A 15,941-nucleotide genomic window follows, 5' to 3' on the forward strand; every position below is an offset into this window, starting at 1 on the left:
AAGAAAGAAGAGAAAATGGAGTCACACAAGATGTTCAGTGAAAACCATAAAAGACGGAAAAAGAGTGGAAGATAAAGATAGAAATGAAGAACAAGAACAACAAAGAGAAAACAGTTACAAATATGATAGATATTAATCCAACCGTATCATTTTGAACATCAATAGTCTATATGCACCAATTAAAAGACAGAGATTGTCAGAGTGGATCAAAAAACAAGACCCAACTATATGTTGTTTACAAGAAACTCACTTTAAATATAAATGTTATAATAATAATAATACACAAATATTTATATATTATATAATATATGGGTTAAAAATAAATGGTGAAAAATATAAGATATACCATACTAACACTAATCAATCGAAAGTGGGAATAGCTACATTAACTTCAGACATAGTGGACTCATGAGAAAAGAAAGTTATCAGGGATAAAGAAAGGCATTACATAATGATAAAGAGGTCAATTCCCCAAGAAGACATAATCCTTAATATGTATGCATCTAACCATAGAATATATGAAGTAAAAAGTGATACAATTTCAAGGAGAAACAGATGAATCCACTATTATAGTTGGAGGCTTCAACACCCATATATCAAAAATGGACAGATCCAGCAAGCAGAAAATCACTAAGGACACACTTAAATTCAATGCAATTAATCAACTGACATCTATAGGCTGCTTCATCCAATAGCCAAATGCATATTTTTCTCAGCTCTTATGGAACTTTCACCAAGATAGATCACATTCTGGGCCATAAAACACATCTTAATAAATTTAAAAGAATAGAAATCATACACTGAGTGCTCTTAAACCACGAATTTAAGCTAGAAATCAACAATAGAAAGATAGCATGAAATCTCAAAATATTTGGAGATTCAACAACATACATGGATCAGATAACACATGGGTGAAAGAAAAAAATTCAAGAAAAATATTTTGATCTAATAAAACCGAGCATACAACTTATTAAAATTGGTGAGATGCAGTGAAAGCAGTGCTTAGAGGGATATTTGTAGCACTGAATGCATATATTAGAAAAGAAAAAGGATCTAAAACAATACTCTAAGGTTCCACATTAGAAAGCTAGAAAAAGAAGAACAAATTAAATCCAAAGTAAGTAAAAGAAGACAAAAAATAAAAATTAGAGCAGAAATCAATGAAATTGAAAAAAGAAATTAATAGAAAATTACCAAAGCCAAAAGCTAGTTCTTTGAAAATATCAATAAAATCAATAAGCCTCTAGTGAAACTAAGAAAAAAGAAAGAAGAAACAAATTGTCAATATCAGAAATGAAAAAGGGACATTACAACAGATCCCACAGACATTAAAAAGATAATAAAACATATTATGAACAGCTCGATGCCCTTTATACCTAGATTAAGTGGACCAGTTTCTTGAAAGACACAATTTGCTAAAACTCATACAAAAAGTAGACAATCCAAAGAGACTTACATCTATTAAAGTAATCGAATCAATAATTAATAGACTTCCAAAACAGAAAGCACTGGGCCCAGTTGGACTCACTGGTGAATTCTACCAAATGATACCAATTCTCTACAATGTCTTCCATAAGACAGAAGCAGAGGGAATATTTCCTAACTATGAGGCCAGCATTACCCAAACAAAGACATTTCAAGGACAGAAAACCACATACCAACATTTCTCATGAACATAGATGCAAAAATCCTCAACAAATTGATGTACTAGCAAACTGACTCCAATAATCTATAAAAACAATTATACACCATGACCAACTAGGATTTAACTCAGGTATGCAAGAATGATTCAACATTTTAAAAATCAATTAATGTAATCCATTACCTCAACAAGCTGAAGAGAAAAAAATCACATAATCATATCAATAGATATAAAAAAGCATTTAATAAAATCCAACATCCCTTTATAATAAAAACTCTCAGCAAACTAGAAATAGAGGGGAAGTTCCTCAGAGGAACCAAGAGAGACTGTGGACTCTGAGAAACAAACTGAAGGTTTTAGAGGGGAGAGGGTTGGGGGATGGGTGAACCTGGTGGTGGGTATTAAGGAGGGTATGTATTGCATGGAGCACTGTGTATGGTACATAAACAATGAATCTTGGAACACTGTACACTGGGAACACTTGGAACACTTAAAAATAAAATAAAATTTAAAAAAAAGAATATCTACAAAAATCCAACATCTAACTAACATTATGCTTAATTGTGAGAAATGAAGCTTTCTCACTAAGATCAAGAACAAAGCAAATATACTGACTCTCACCAATGCTTTCCAGGTTCTTCCTAGAAGTTCTAGCTAATGCAATAAAATGAACAACAAAAAAAGGTAATAAAAATATATATATTGGAAAGAAATAAAACTTTGTTCATAGATGGCATGTCCTCTATATAGAAAATCTGAAAGAAAGAGCATGTTTAGTTTTGTAAGAAAAAAACAAAACAAAACAAAACAACAACAACAACAAAAAAATACCAAACTCTCTCCCCTAGAAGCTATCCCATTTTGCATTGCCACCAGCAGTAATTAAGAGTTTCTTCACATCCTTGCCGGTATTTTATTAGCACTTTAGATTTTGGCCATTATGATAGGTGTGTAGTAGTATTTCATTTTGGTTTTAATTTGAAATTCCATATTGACATATGATACTGAACATCTTTCCAGACACTTAATTGACCTATGTATATCTTCTTTAGTGAGGTATCTGCTCAGATCTATTGCCCAACTTTGAACTGAGTCATTTTTAAATTGTTTTATGAGTTTTTGAATTTCTAAAATTATGTTTGTTAGTAGAAGCAAAAATTATAATACCATTTCATGTGAGCTAAAAGTATATAGAAAATAAAATAAAGAAAATTATATTTTAAAAGTTGGCAGGGTAAAAGTACCAAAATGGAATTCTACTTTACGGTTGTAAAGTTCCTGCTTTGAGTAAAGTACACTCGAAACAGTAAAATGTCAGTTCTAGTAGAGAGTGACATATGTAGATTGTGACAATAAATGTATATATACAGTAATACCTAGAGTCATCGCTAAAAATAATATATTGAATATATATACTCAAAAACATTGTAAACAAGTCAAATGAAACTCTAAAAAAAAAAAAAAACTTTCAGTAACCCAAAGGAAGGAAAGGAAAACAGGTGAATGAGAAACAGAGAGAACAAATAGGAAACAAATAAAATACAAGACTTATCCACTAACATATCAATAGTTGCATTAATTGTAACTGTTTCAGCTATATCAATTAAAAGAAAAACAAGATGGGGGCGCCTGGGTGGCTCAGTGGGTTAAAGCCTCTGCCTTCAGCTCAGGTCATGATCCCAGGGTCCTGGGACGAGCTCTGAGTTGGGCTCTCTGCTCAGCAGGGAGCTTGCTTCTCCTTCCACCCCCCCGCCTGCCTCTCTGCCTACTTGTGATTTCTGTCTGTCAAATAAACAAATAAAATTTAAAAAAAAAGGATGGATAAAAAACATGATCAAATTATATAAGAAACTTGTTTCCAAAAAATGATATAAATAGATTGAAAGGATTATAAAAGATATACCATGCAAACCTTAAAAAAAAAGAGTAAACTCTTTCAGTATCATGTAAAATAAACTTCTGAGAAGAAACTTACCAGCAACAAAGAGTATTACATAAAATTAAAAGGGTCAATCTACCAAGAAGACATAGTGATCCTACATGGGTATACATCAAGCAACAGAACATCAAAATACATGAAACAAGAACTGATAGAACTGAAAGAAAAATAGACAAACCCACAGTTTTGACTGGGATTTCAACACTCTATAACCATTACATTAAATTTGTAACTTAAACTTTACAAAAAAGAAATCTTCAGACCCAGATGGCTTCGATGGTGGAATCTGCCAAACATTAAGTAAGAACTGATACCAACCCTACATAATCTTTTCTGGAAAATAGGAGAGGAACTAACATTTTCTAACTCATTGTATGAGGTCAGTCTTATCCTAATATCACAGTCACACAAAAACAATACAGAAAAAGGAAAAAAAGAAAACTACAGGCCAATATCCTTTATGGGATTAAATGTAAAAATCCTCAACAACACATTAGCAAATTGAATAAACAGATTATATACAGTAATGTATAAGTGGGAGTTCCTAAAACATGACAGCAAAAACACAACCCATAAAAGAAATAATTAATGAATTGGATAGTATCCAAATTAAAAAGGTTTGCTCTTATGAAAATGAAAGATCTTATTAAAAAGATAAAAAGATAAACTATAGGCTGGGAGAAAATATTTGCAAACTACATATTTGACAAAGAACTTGTATCTAAAATATATAGAAAGAAGAATTAATTTTACCAATCTTTATATTATTTACACAATTCTCTTATAGATTTACAGAATTTAGCACAATATTCCAGTAATGGTGGTACTGTAAGTTCCTGCCAGCAATATAGTAACAAGATGTGGTAAATTATTACAGTTAAACCACCCACAAAAATCAAACCTTTCTGTATCTGCTCTATTTTATAGTCTTCTCCCACATTGACTCTGGGCTTAGCATGAGTCTGGCCCAGTGGGACAGTATGCAAACAGAAGTATGAAATAACTTCCACATTAAGGCTGGTCCCTTTCTTCTTGCTTTTAGAACTCTGCAACATAGGAAGAAGGCAACTTATCCTACTAGAGAAAATGGTCCAGGAGACCACCAACACCAAAACCAGACCTCTGAGTGAGGCTGTCTTAGACCATCAATCCACAGACAGTATGCCAATGGGACAGCAAAAAAAAAAAAAAGAGAGAGAGCGAGAGAGAATCACTAAAATGAACCCAGCCCATATTGCTAGCATAGAGAATTATTAAGAGGTAAAAGTTGTTTTAAGTCACTAATTCTCATGTTAGTAGGTATTACAAAACACAACTCATACCAAATGTTTAAATCTTACTCAAACATAAACTTAAGTAAATGGGTTGATTCAATTATATAATTAAGTAATTTAATTTTAATTCTAATGTTAAAAACCTTTCACAATTATACCATTCTAAATTTTTCAGTCTGAGGTTGTTTGTGGTGTTCTGAGGATCACTAAAGAGGGTAACACCACCAATGTAGATGTTTTGGGGGAACAGAGTTAGGTTTGAATTTATTCAGAACCTACCTTGCATATTACATTTTTAATTTGCCTATAATGATTTTGCCTCTAAATTCTGCTTGTCTTTTTAACATGAAATGGCTAAAAATCAAGAAATTCAGAGTTTACTGAGAATGAATTAATATGTCTTACCAAATACACTTTTATTCAAAGATTCAAATCTTGAACCATTATGGACTGTGAACCATTTTTCTTATCATCTGCTTGAAATAGTTTAAAGAAGAAGGAAATAATTGGCAAACATGGGGATCAGCACTCTTAAAAGATTAAAATGCTCATCTGTCATTGTAATTCTGCCAAATAATGAGTTATTAAAGAGTAATTTGTAGGATTTACTATTCAAGTTATTTATTTAGGTCTAACAATCTGGTAAGCACATTAATATGAAAAACATCCTTTTTTTTCAACCATCTTAGCTACAATAAACTTAAAATATGCCAATCTTCATGCTTTAGGGCATAATTTGGTTACCAGCTGGGGTCAGGAAGAAATTTTCCCCATAGTGTAGTATTGCCAATTACCATAGGTGTAGCAAGAACAAGAGAGAGAGTCAGGGGGTTACAGGGCCCTCTAAAGCATCTGGTATTGGATGCTCTCTGAGTGAGAATTCAGGAAAAGATGAAACATTCAATTGTTCCTGTATGTCAATTTTGATATTCCTATGAGCTGCCAATATGACACTGCTGCCACAAGGGAGGGATTTCCTACAGAACAGATGTCACTTACAGTATTATGTGGGCTATCTATCTCAACAAATAATTGCTTGGCACTTCTGCCCTATGGCAAGGGTCTGAAAATATGTTAGGGTGGGAACACACCATACAAGCAGATGGGCATAGATAAAAGAAAGAGCAAGAGCATACTGAGTCTGAAACGCCTGTGTGAAAGCCAGATGGGGTATCGAAGCAGATGTCTTTCCTTATCTTCAGTGACTACAGCCCAAGATCAGAATTTTCCAGTTATTACTTATTTGGAGGTCCTATTCTAAAATTTCTTTAGATGAGTATGTGTTACATAAGGCTCTAATTCATTAAAAAATTTTACCTTTTTTGATGTAAACTGCAATTTCCATTTGAAATTAATTCATTTTGCTTAAGGCCAGAAATGGATGTGAGACTCTCAACACCAATGCTCCCGACTTCCACCTCTTCCCTCCCTCCCCACCCCCAAAAAAAAGAAAAAGAAAAAAGAAGAAAACTAGGCTGGGATAAGAGGATGGACACAAAGACTGACAGTGAATGACAAAGTCCTATTGAGTCGGGACTTGCCTGAGAGACAGCAAGAGAGGGAAAAAAGTTCTTTTAAAATATCAGTAAGAGAATCAAAGAAAGTAAGATCTTTTTTCTGATGAAAGGGGAAAAGTTAATAACAGTGAAAGGAAGCAATTGCAATCTGCTCCAACTGCAAGGGAAGAAAAGAAGATGAAGGTAGAATTAGAAAGTAACCATTTTAAATAAGTTTAACATATATGTACCTTTCACACCTTACACAATTCAAGGATTAAAGTCTTTAAAATATTGAAGCTAATATTGAAAATAATTTGCCCTAATGGCAGACCTGATTGACTACATAAATAACTGGCTGAAGAAAGAGGAGGAATGTTTTTGTTCACAAGAACTAGCAAAGGAATTTTTGCTTTTAAAATAACACTGATTGCAGAAAAAAGCTTGGGGGTGGGCATGGGGGATAATAATGAATATACAGCAAATTATTAAAAAGCATTAGATGATACCCCAGAATTAGAAAATATTTGAGGATGTTATTGATACATTTCTATGGCTGTAATTGGACATAACTAATAAGTGTTTTGAAAATTTTCTAGACCAAAATAATTTGGCCATTTATCTATGTCTGAAAATGGTGATTGAACACAACATTTGTTCATGTGTTGGAGTAGGTCCAAAGATGATTCTTAAGGAAAATTCCAAGCTTTGCTGCTAGTAACCCTTTTTGTGTATTTTAATCTTAAGGAATGTGTTTTTTTTATTATAAAATGTTCATCCTAGGGACGCCTGGGTGGCTCAGTTGGTTGGACGACTGCCTTCGGCTCAGGTCATGATCCTGGAGTCCCGGGATCGAGTTCCGCATCGGGCTCCCGGCTCCACGGGGAGTCTGCTTCTCTCTGTGACCTTCTCCTCGCTCATGCTCTCTCTCACTGTCTCTCTCTCTCAAATAAATAAATAAAATCTTTAAAAAAAAATGTTCATCCTACCACATCCCTCTGTTTTCAAATTTTAATATTCCATTCTCAAGTGTTAATATGGAAAAACAGGATATAAGGTACTTATTGGATAATGTAATTTCAAATTTGCTTCTAGCTATAGTCCATCTGAGAAAAGTATAATGTAGGGGAAATTGCCTAAAGCTCAATCATTCACTCTTAAGAGTATGCAAAGAAAGGTAAGAGGAGTAAGGATACATCTCTCCTCGAAGCAACTTAAGGAGGTTGAACTTTATCTGAAAGAGAAGGGGAAGCCACTGAAGAGGTTTTGTTGGTGAGTTTGCTTATTTGGTAAAAGGGTACATATTTCCTTGGTGAAAGGTCCTTGGGGATACCTGGTGCAGAAGTTTGGATGTGAACCAGACAGAAAGCAAGGACATCAATAGGGAGCACTGTAGTTAAATACATGAGAAATGATAATAACCTTGACTAGCAGCAGTAGAAGAAAGTGGGTAGATTTGAGAACTATTTATGAGGCAGATTCAACAGTATGAAAGATACTCAAAAAGAATTTACAATAACAGAGAGAGGATGAAAGGATGAGCCTAGTTTTAAGACTTGAGCAAATGCATGGATAAATATTCCAGTTATGAAGTACAAAACACTGAATGATGAGCAGGGTTTTCGTTTTGTTTTATTTGAGAAGGCACTGGGAGACACTAGATTACTAATCTAGCATGGGATATATCGAATTTGAAAAAGCCTCTAGGAAGAAGCAGCTGGATATTTGGATGTCAGCTCAGAGGACATCAGCGCTAATCTTTGTAGGTTAGAGCATTTACATTTATTGAAAACATGATAATGTATTAATTTGCCTGTGGATAGTGTAAGAAGCCATCCCCCCCTCAAAAAAATGTATCCCCAAAGCACAGTTTTAAGGAGAATCCTTTATTAAACAAATACTTCGTAAGCACTGACTCTGTTCTAGTCCCCAGAACTGCATCTACAAGATAGACAAGACCCATTCTCCCATGCAGCTTACATTTTCAATGGTTGAGCCAAACACCCAGTAAACAAATAAATAATACCAAAAGCCCCCAACATGATAAGATTAGTTATTTTCAGAAACTTTGAAAAGCCGTGTAGAAAATAAAACAGCATATGGTGAGAACAAGAGCCTGGAATGTGGTAGAACACTTTAAGAGCGGGGGACAAGATGGAGCATGGGTAGGAGGAAAGCAGGAGGGAACGTCTGGAGCCCCAGGGGTAGATGGTCTCTGATGGACAAAGGGAAAGTGTTGTAACTAGGAACCAAACAAGAATAAGAAAATGGAAAGCTAGTTTTCTCTCTGCTAGCAAGTGAAAAGAGGGTCTGCCAAAACTGCTGCTCACACAGTGTGTAATCAGACTGGAGAAGTCTCAGAAAAGTTTAGACAAGCAATCCCTTGGACCTAAACAGGAGAAAGTTGAAAGGAAGGCCAGAGAGACTGGGAACAGTTGAATCTAGGGAGCTAAAACAATTCACAAAACATCCAGACACCACCTTAAATCTTGAACTGAATCTCTTTGCTCATATAGTTTAGATTAATATTAAAAATGTAATTTGGAGTTGACATATATACCATTTCTGCTTTTCTCAGCTTTTTGTGTTTGAGATTTTATCCACAGGGTCAGATAGCTCATATAAATATCATTATTCATCTACTGGAAGCTAATAGAAATAATTAGCATGTATATAACTGGACTTCATATTTAACAAGTAATTGAAAATGAAGAAAGGAGCATTGTTATTAAAAATTCATAAAACAAAGTTGTATGTAGAGTACATGTTATTTTAAACTTTAATGAATTCTTTTGGGGTCAATCCCTATGATGCATTTTCAAAGTAACCATGAGAAATTTGAAGAGGTGACTGTTAGCCAAAATAATTTATTAAAAGCCTCAAAAAAAGAGACATACAAGGAAGAACTGAAAATGGACAATGGTCTTCACGTTTATGGAGGACGATTATAAAGTTAAAGGTGACCAATTTTCTATGTTTCAAGGTAAGTAAAAGGAAATTATGCTAAAATTATAGGCCAATCATGGTGAAGAAGAACATTAATATTATAACATCTTTGGATACCACAAAATATCACCCAAAAGGTTGTATAATTCTCTCTGCTTCATTACCTAAAATCAAGACAGCTCCTGAAAAGCAGGTATTGATTAATATGAATCAAAGTGCCAGACTGTCTTATACTTGAAGACTGTAGGAAATAGATGACTCCCACTCTTGTACCCCTTGGCTTCAGTGAGCCATTTTCCTCCATTAGTAAACTCTTGGGCTATAAAGCTGTTTCACAGGGTATTAGATACTACGGGTTTCAGATGTATAATAATGAATAATGTATTATTCAGAAAACACAATAGGGATTAGGTGAGTTCTTTAGGCTTCTTAATTATGAAGATGATCATAACTTGGATGAACTTAGCTTAAGCTGCTGCTAGCATTTCAGTTCACCCATCACTTGGTATCAGAGATTAGCAGCTACATTTGCTCGGGTCTGAACATGCATTCCTCATATTTAGAACAAACGGAATTTGGAGGGGAAAAATATTTATTCCGATTTTAAAAAACTTTTATAGATAACGCATAGCTGTCACTTAATGTTTTTTAGCTCTATAGTCTCTGTAATTTCCCTTTATCAACCCTAGAGGCAGAGGGACTTTCAAAGCATGTAAGTGGTAATATACAGGACACTTGACATAATTTACTTTTTAAGTCTGAGTTTAATTTTTTTTAATCAAGGGTTATTAAGAGGTCTTTGAAATAAATAACTTCAAAAGGTTTTTCAACATAAATGGAAACGAGATTTATCTGGAGGAGATAACCAAATTCTATAGGTTATTTGACAAATTTAGAACAACCAATGTACAACTAGAAAACTGGAAGCATGGAATGTTTAGCAATTGATTCTGTGATTGGGTATTTTTTTTTATTGCCTCTCTTGTTCTGTAAGTTTTACCCCAAAATTAGGATTGATATCCTTGACATACACCTCATATATATTTTCCTTTCCATATTCCAACTCCCTACCCTTTTGCTCATGGCCCCAGAGAAAAAGGTGGATCTCAACACTAGAAAAAGGAAATATAGGAGGTTTTTAATAGGCCAAGAAGAATTAATATGTTTCCTCCAGGGGTGAAAAATAATTGTAGAAAGAAGACAAAGAGAAACAACAAGACAGACATGAAGGTTCGAATTCCCTGTTCTTGAGCAAAGTCACTAGTGTGTATGCACTAGAGAGTTTGGAAAAGGACAAAAACCCCAATGGGGAGAATAAACATGAACAAGAGGAGCCTTAGGTCTGTGTTCCATTTAGAACTCTGATAGTGTTGAGTGACCTTGGCATATCAGAAATGGTGATCTGACAAGTATTCCTTTAGGCCCCCAGTGGTTAAGGGGTAGCATAATGAAGTCCAGCCTGGGCTCTATGATTGAGGTTCAGGGTCTACCAGCATTGACCACTGATGCTGCCTCAGCCAAGAGGAGAGGCCATGAATCCCATTAGCCATAGATCTAGCAGTGAAAGCCAACAAGAAGTCTGGTCAGAGGACACATAGACACATAAGCTTTACCTCATACCCATGAAAGACAACATTAGCCAAAAAGAGACAGATTTAACCTGAAAACAAACACTTTAAACTGAAAGATTGAAATACATTTAACTAGAAAGTTAAATTTTTATCCCATTATCTTATCCCCAATTAGCCATCTCCTCTTCCCCATCTCTTAGGCCCTACCCTTCCCCCAGTAATTATGAGTATTGGAAGGGCAGTGGGAAATTTAAGAAAAGTTTGAAATTATTATAGAAAAGAAAGGGACTACATTCTTCTCATAATTTTTATCCCCTTTACATGTTATCAACAAAATGAAATTAGATATTTCCAGAGGCTAGAGCTTCCCACATAGAGTCTGTCCATTAACATTCTACACAGGGATGGCACATGACTATGCTCAGAAAGAAATGTTCCATTTTAAAGAAGATGCCTATTTTACATACTCTAAAACAACCACATTTCATGCTTCAAAATAAAAAATATTTATTGAAACTTATATTAAAATGTGTTAAGAAATCTCATAATATATTGGGGCACCTGGGTGACACAATCAGTTAAGCTTCTGACTTGGTTTCAACTGCGGTCATGATCTCGTGGTTATGAAATCGAGCCAGAAGTGGGGCTTCCCTCTAAGTGTGGAGTCTGCTTAAGACTTCCTCTCCATCTATCCTTCCTCCCCATAAAGAAATGTTTGTAACAAACTTGACATACTTTAGCTTAGTGGGTAAAATTAGAGAGAAATTTTCCATCCTGCAGATATAATTTAATAGATCTAATCAGTTAGGGGTGTTACTGGTAGAAAATTAACAAATGCAATGAGAACAGGTATCATAATGGCCTGTGTAAAGAGCCCCAAATTGGGACTACTGCCTAATTGTTTCCTGGAAGGCATATCTATAGAGTATCAACCACCTAATTCAAATAACACACTATCCCTTCCATCTGTCCCTACAGTCGCAGAAGTGAACGCCTGACCAATAAAAAATGAGCATAGGGGCGCCTGGGTGGCTCAGTGGGTTAAGCCTCTGCCTTCAGCTTGGGTCATGGTCTCAGGGTCCTGGGATCGAGCCCCATGTCGGGCTCTCTGCTCAGCAGGGAGCCTGCTTTTCCCCTCTCTCTCTGTCTCTCTGCCTACTTGTGATCTCTCTTTCTGTGTCAAATGAATAAATAAAATCTTTAAGAAAAAAAAATGAGCATAGCACTCACCATCATCTTAATGACCAGACCAAGGGATGGAACTGTGATCCCGGGCAAGTCTTAATCTGAAATTTTTCACACTGGAGCTAGGTAACATAAGCCCCCATTTTCCTAAGTTGCAAATTGTGAGAATGTAAGTCTGGAGGGAATGAAGCCTACATGGTTTGCTGCTAGGAGGAGTTGGTCTGAGAAACACAGTATGCAGAGAAAAGCAAAGATGAGAGACAAACACATTCTTAACATATTTGAAGTCCTGGTACAGTCAGCCCTGGTATCAGCTATCCTTCCTAGGAATAGAAACCAACAAATTCTCTTGTGGCTCAATCTGCATCCACATGGGTATTCTTACTGGAAACCATCTGAGTTCTCACTAATAAACCTAGTAAGAAAGTGTTATACTCCAACTAGGTAGAAAAATAATAAATGTCAATATTGCCATTTTGCTAATTGTGTAGTTTTGAACTAATTTCTTAAAATCTTTGAGCCTTAGCTCAGCATCTGCAAACTGGGGCTTACAACTATTCTACTGAATTACTAAGAAATTAGGAATATGTACATGAAGTACTTAACAGGATGGCTCTCCCATAGCACTTGCTTAAAAAGTGCTAAAATTTTATTGTTTTGATAATGAGGTTTTGAGGAGGGGGTGGAAGGAGAACCCTAAGAAGACAAAAATTATAGTACTCAATCTTAGGTGATTTTTCCATGAAAAGCAAGTCTACTTAGGAAGACAGGGGAGGGACAGGGGTTGGGCAAAATGAGTAAAGATAAGTAGAAAATATAGGCTTCCAGTTATGGAATGAATAAGTCACAGGAATAAAAGGTACAGCAGAGGGAATATAATCAGTTGTGTTTTAATGGCTTTGCATGGGGATAGGTGGCATCTACACTTGTGGGGAGCACAGAGTAACATACAGACATGGTGAATCACTATGCTGTAAACCAATGTAACACTGTGTGGCAACTATATTTCAATTTTAAAAATTAAAGATTAAAAATTTAAAAAAAAATTCCTACCTAAACAGAGTTTAGTAAATACAAGTTAGAAAGAATTTTTAAAATGTAATAAAGTCAGAAATAAGTATAAATAAAAGATATCCATGACCTTAAGGAGCAATGATTTTTGAAAGCTTAATTCGCAATAAATAAGCATTTGCGGTTGAAAGTCTATAAGAGGTTAGTGGAATGGTCTTATTTTTAAGAATAGTCTTAATAGGAAAGCTAAAGCAAATATGATTGATATAGCTATTCCCTGAAAATGGATGTAGCAATACTTTTAGGTCCAACTCGAATGCCTCACAATAATAAAGCCTTCCATGGCATCACCAAACCCATGTACAATTACTATGTACCACACGTATGATACAGTCTTTCTTTTAATGTATTTATTTACTTACCCATCTACATTACAAAATCTTCATAGTAAGGTCTCTCTTTTTCATATTTGTATCTTATAGATCAAGAAACTGGTCAAAGGCTCAAAATAGAGTGTTTAAATGAAACTGAATTCTAGATGCACACTAGGAGTCAGAAAAAAAAAATGGATTCTAATCTTGCATCTGCGATCTACTAGGTGTCTAGGTGTGTTCTCTTGAATAGGTTGCTAGCTTTAGGATCAAACACTCATTGTGTCTGTCTTCAAAGTTGTGTTCTCTAACCCACTCCCCCGCAAAAATCACATCTAAAATACATTTGCTACCTTTACACACTAAAACGGACCCTCTACAAAAGGTAATCTTCAACCAAACTCCATAACCAATCTTGGAATAATTATTATCTCTCAAATTGAACAATTCAACAAAGTGATGTTTTAAAAGGCCCAATATTATAGAATCAGCAAAGTAGACCCAGAATTCTAACTCAAAGATGTCATGCTTTCTATATACCACACCACTTACTTGTGTTTTAGAAGTCTTGGAATGCTTTTAAAAGGCTTTTCACTCTTAACAATGTTTCTGTTCATAAGGCGCACCTCACTAGTTTGGATAGTCAAATGAGATGATATGAAACTTCCTTGTAAAGTATAAAAGCCTCCAAAATATCAACTGGTGTTATTATCACGATGCTGATGTTGATAAAGATGATATGGAAGAGAAAATTATGTACTTTGGATGTTTTGTCACTCTGATACTTACATTCTTTTAAATGAGCTACTTACTGGGAGCTGGGAGAAGGCTCTGGATTTTTATTACTTGCTCTTCAACTTTTGAGTAAAATTAAAATGTAATTTTCACAGGTGTAAAATGCAAAATTTCAGAGGTGATTACCTACTGTATTTACTTAGAAATTATGGCTCTCTATATATGTGTGTATATATATACATACATACACAGATAGATATATACCTTAGAAAAGGATGGTAATTGACTTGAAGAAATTTCTGGTCTTACTGGGAAAAGTCTCTGAAACATTGGTTTGTATGAAAATTGCATGTGGAACTGTGTATGCTGGGCCCTGGTTTCCTGGCTGAGATGAAGTCTCCTCTCCTTTTCTCCTAATTGTTCTTTCTTTTGAAACTGGAGTCCGGTTAGAGCTTGTAACATATTTGTCTTCTTTTCTTCTCACTAATAATGGATTTGAAAAAAAGGAGCTCTGCAAAAAACATGCAAAAAATTATTCTCTTTTATTATCTAAGATTATATATTGTGAAATAAATCTAGTAAATGATAGGGGAAGCATCTAAAATAGAAAAACAAACTTATTCTTTAATGGTTATGGTTCACCCATAAAGATACAATTCTTAATGCTCAAGTTTAAAAAAAAAAAAAAAAAGATGAGAAGAAACAGTTGGCATTCAGCTAACAATTGTGTTTGGAGATTTGTGCCTGACTTTGTTATTCTGAGCAAAGCCAGGTACCAGCCTCTTGGGATTATGTACAAAGGCAAGAAAAAAAGTGGACATGTACAAACCTCAAAGGTGACTGCTGGGTTAATAAAACAGTCTGTTTTCTGTTCACCCACTCTTGCTCTCAGTGTGCAAGTATATTAAAATATGTCAAAAGGAAAACCATTCACTGTGCAAAAATAATTCAGCTACAAGTCACAATTTCCAGCTGATGGAGTACCTTAGTGCATTTAAGTGCACTAGCAAGTGATCCATACATCTCCCTAGATGAAAGTTGCATCCTCATTAAAAGAGAAACAAACACAATATAGGAACAACTGTCACAGAGAAAAACAGACCACAATGGATACCGCATTTCCCCCACTCAGTTTCTGACTTTAGCTACTGCAGACTGAAGAGCAGTACTGTCCTAGAAGTAACCTCTTAAAAAGCCATGAAAGTAAAACAAGGAAGCTGCTAGGGGAACCGAATGTGTAGCTAATGGCCATCCATATTACTGTTCAATGTATCTGGAAAAATATCTTTTTCTTTCTAGTCTCTATAAAATCTCCCACCGCATAAGACTTTGTAATAATGTGAAGTATCTGGATTAAACAAATGCACCCCAGGGAATTTAGAATTAATGCTCTAACATATCTTTAAATAACCTCTCTTAGATAAACTCTGGTTTAAGCGTTTGTAAGATATCATACCAACCTTTGTTTTCTGATTTTTTTCTAAAGAACAATATCATTGATATGAATCTGCAAAAAAAAAAAAAAAGAGGAGGTTAATATTATTAACTCTAATAATACTGTTCTTATTTGATTAATGTGTTGCACATTATTATAAGGCAAAAAAATACAGTGGCTACAGAATGTGGGAGCTCTGGTCTTAGGCACCATTGGATCTATAAAAGGAACACATGTCTTCAAAAAGTAGATATTATGATAGAATAATAAGGGAACAATATATGAAAAAACACAACTAATTACAAAAATGCTGTACTAGCAATTATTTAAAAGATG

General features: G+C 34.7%; 1 protein-coding gene across 3 annotated transcripts in view; it reads right to left on the reverse strand.

Moving 5' to 3' along the window:
* Positions 1–15,657, reverse strand: part of TFEC (transcription factor EC) — a 123,361-nt gene extending 107,704 nt beyond the window's left edge. The window contains exons 1-2 of one of the 3 annotated variants that reach the window (XM_047695641.1): positions 15,631–15,657; positions 14,435–14,681 (exon numbers count right to left, since the gene is read on the reverse strand). In XM_047695641.1, coding sequence (XP_047551597.1) covers positions 14,435–14,632 — 198 coding nt within the window. In that variant the 5' untranslated portion in view covers positions 14,633–14,681; positions 15,631–15,657. Of the gene's footprint in view, positions 1–13,987; positions 14,682–15,630 lie in introns of those variants that run through there. The other 2 variants (XM_047695642.1, XM_047695644.1) reach the window with 2 other exon arrangements.
* Between the last annotated feature and the right edge of the window lie 284 nt (positions 15,658–15,941).

The sequence above is a fragment of the Lutra lutra genome, chromosome 11 (genome assembly GCF_902655055.1).
Source record: "Lutra lutra chromosome 11, mLutLut1.2, whole genome shotgun sequence".
In the NCBI taxonomy this organism is placed as follows: Eukaryota; Metazoa; Chordata; class Mammalia; order Carnivora; family Mustelidae; genus Lutra; species Lutra lutra.